Source organism: Mus caroli, chromosome 6, assembly GCF_900094665.2.
Source record: "Mus caroli chromosome 6, CAROLI_EIJ_v1.1, whole genome shotgun sequence".
Taxonomy (NCBI): domain Eukaryota; kingdom Metazoa; phylum Chordata; class Mammalia; order Rodentia; family Muridae; genus Mus; species Mus caroli.
In genome coordinates, this window is record NC_034575.1 from 140,217,701 (window position 1) to 140,220,346 (window position 2,646).

General features: G+C 40.7%; 1 protein-coding gene across 4 annotated transcripts in view; it reads right to left on the reverse strand.

The window, feature by feature from the left end:
- Recql (RecQ like helicase) overlaps window positions 1-2,646 on the reverse strand; it is a 34,177-nt gene that overhangs the window by 16,521 nt on the left and 15,010 nt on the right. For all 4 annotated transcript variants that reach the window (XM_029478614.1, XM_029478613.1, XM_021164542.2 and 1 more), the window contains exons 8-11: window positions 1,919-2,000; window positions 904-1,052; window positions 697-814; window positions 94-232 (exon numbers count right to left, since the gene is read on the reverse strand). In XM_029478614.1, coding sequence (XP_029334474.1) covers window positions 94-232; window positions 697-814; window positions 904-1,052; window positions 1,919-2,000 — 488 coding nt within the window. The remainder of the gene's footprint in view (window positions 1-93; window positions 233-696; window positions 815-903; window positions 1,053-1,918; window positions 2,001-2,646) is intronic.

Sequence of the window (2,646 nt, forward strand, 5' to 3'; positions counted from 1 at the left end):
GGGCTCACTGCCACAGAACATATGACATGTTACAGGGAGGCAGGGGCTCACTGGCACAGAACACATGACACGTTCCAGGGAGGCAGGGCTCACTTGCTGACATTCTGGCAGTATGACACCATCTCATACAGCTTCTGCTGCCCCACGTTCTCCATGACCACCATCGAGCTGATCCTGAATATGTCCCCAAAGCCGTAATACAGAATACAGTCTGCTCTCGAGTCATCGCGACCTGTGCTTGGAGGAATCTTGGGATTGCATCATTGCTTTTAAAAATCCAGAACATGCAAAAATATGTCAATATGACAGAACTTCATAATACAGCTAGAAGTTTTTTATGTGAAGTTAATATTCAAGAGTAACCCGGGGTCAAATGATTACAAAGAGGCTCATCAAAAATCAGCTTGTTAATATAGAATAAAGAAAACCCCTGAGTAGTTCACTTATTTTTGGTTGTACATGTGACTCTACTAAGTAAGAATTCCAATGGCAGACATGAACATCCTATCTTACAACACATAAGAAACAATTTTTAACATCCCAACAGAATGTGTAAGAATAAGTATAAATCTGATTTTTAAGAAGACTTGTTCTAAAAGTTAGTACCTAAAAACAAGCATTAAAAACTCAGGATATTTAAGTTTAAAAACGTAAACATATCCTCTGAGATTACTTGTGGATTGGAAACCTACATACCGGCACGCCCGCTCTCTTGATAGTAATTCTCCATGGATTTGCTCATTGAATGATGGATGACAAACCTCACGTCTGGCTTATCAATTCCCATGCCAAATGCGACTGTTGCCACTACCACCTAAAATGTGTTAATATTTGGTCAGTTAATTAAGTCATTTAAATATTTTTAAAGGTAAATTAGGCTTTCAAAAACTACATATACTTAACCTGAAGCTCATTGGCTGACCACTGTGTATGAACCTTGGTCTTATCTTCTGGTTCCATATTGGCATGGTAAGTGCCTGCATGAATTCCCAACTTCTGTAAACTAATGGTAATTTGTTCAGAGTCTTTCTGAGAAAAACAGTATATGATTCCTGTAGTAAAATATGGCCAAGTATTAGATACATATGCAGGTCACATTCCTGGGGGGTTAATGTGTAACATTCTCAAGTCAATGAACAATTACAGGGCAGAAAGCAGAAAGGAGTTATAAATTTCCAAGCCCCTGACACATACTTACTGTTGGTGATAATCCAAGGTTTGATATACAGCTTGTCAGAAACAGAAATGAGCCCTGATCCTCCAGCTAGCGTTCTCTCTGCAACTTTATCCCCACTACACAGCACTTCCTAAACTGATGTAAATTCTCTAAGACGATGTGAAGACTGAGTAGTGTGCCTTGGTGTGGTTACACTTTCCGTCTCCAGCAGCCATGGCCCAAAGGTGGAGGCATATCCTCCAGGAGGGGCATACAGCTGTAGCGGCTCTCAGATTTACCTGACTCAGGAATTCCTTTTACCGGGATACCATTACTCTCTACTAACAACCTAGAGGACAGTGATGAAGGGATGGTAGGCTTCAGTGTCACTGGTGTAACCCTTAGTCCTGGAACTCTGAAGCAGATGCTCCCAACTTTACCCTCCTTCTCCTGGTAAATGTGTGCAGTGCCCTTCCTGTAAGACACTGCGTCTTGTATCTCTTCAGAATGTTGAGACTCACTCAGTGATACTCAAGATACTAACACACTTGTCAACAATACTTAGCACTGTCGTCTGCTCCACAGGAGGCAAAGCAGGCAACTTCCACTCCAGCTGTGACAGGGATGTCACACAGAGTCTCCTAAACCAAGTACATGGATTTGACCTCATTTTCTGGTGTCAGTCATATATCACTGGAGGAATCATGTGATTTCATAAAGTCTATGAAAGTCTTCCCCAAGCTGATTGGCTTTTAGCATTACCTGATTGTCCTTTGTACCGTCCATTAATTAGCTTGACTATGTCCTCAGTAAAGTCTTCAGCACTTGAGGGCTTTTGCCGAACCTACAAAAAGCTGTCTCATTAAACAGTAGGCTCACCAGGGCCATCCAAGTTGTACCTGCTAACAATCTCTGCGGTATGCTTCCCTCTTGGGTAGTGTCCCTTCCTGTCACACTTTTCCTGGCTTCACAGGAGTCACCCATCTGACTCATCCCTGCCTCTATCTAGCCTCTCTCCTCGATTTTCAGACCCTAATCTGCCAGAGATGAGGAGGCATAGAAACAGCAGGTAACTTGTGAAGATGAAGGCTTTTCTATTGTTTGATAATTTAATAAAAACATGAAGCACAGTATGAATGCAATGAAAATGCAAAGATTAAATCTGTCCTTAAAACAACTTGAAAGAATTCAGAAAGCCACTAGCACATTTTACCTTCAAGCATATGTATCAGATAAAATCCACATGGAAATACTGGCAAACTCATTAGAGTGTATTTATATTCCTATTACTTAGTTACACAGATATCAGTAGGGCTCTTGGTTTCACCTCTCCTTGCTCTGAATCCTGTGCAAGAAAGGATTTAGCAAATATACCCTACTTGCTCATATTGTATAAATTACAGTCTCATTTAACACAGGATTTTCTTTCTTTCTTTTTTTTTTTTTTTTTTTTTTTTTTTGAGACAGGGTTTCTCTGTGTATAGCCCTGG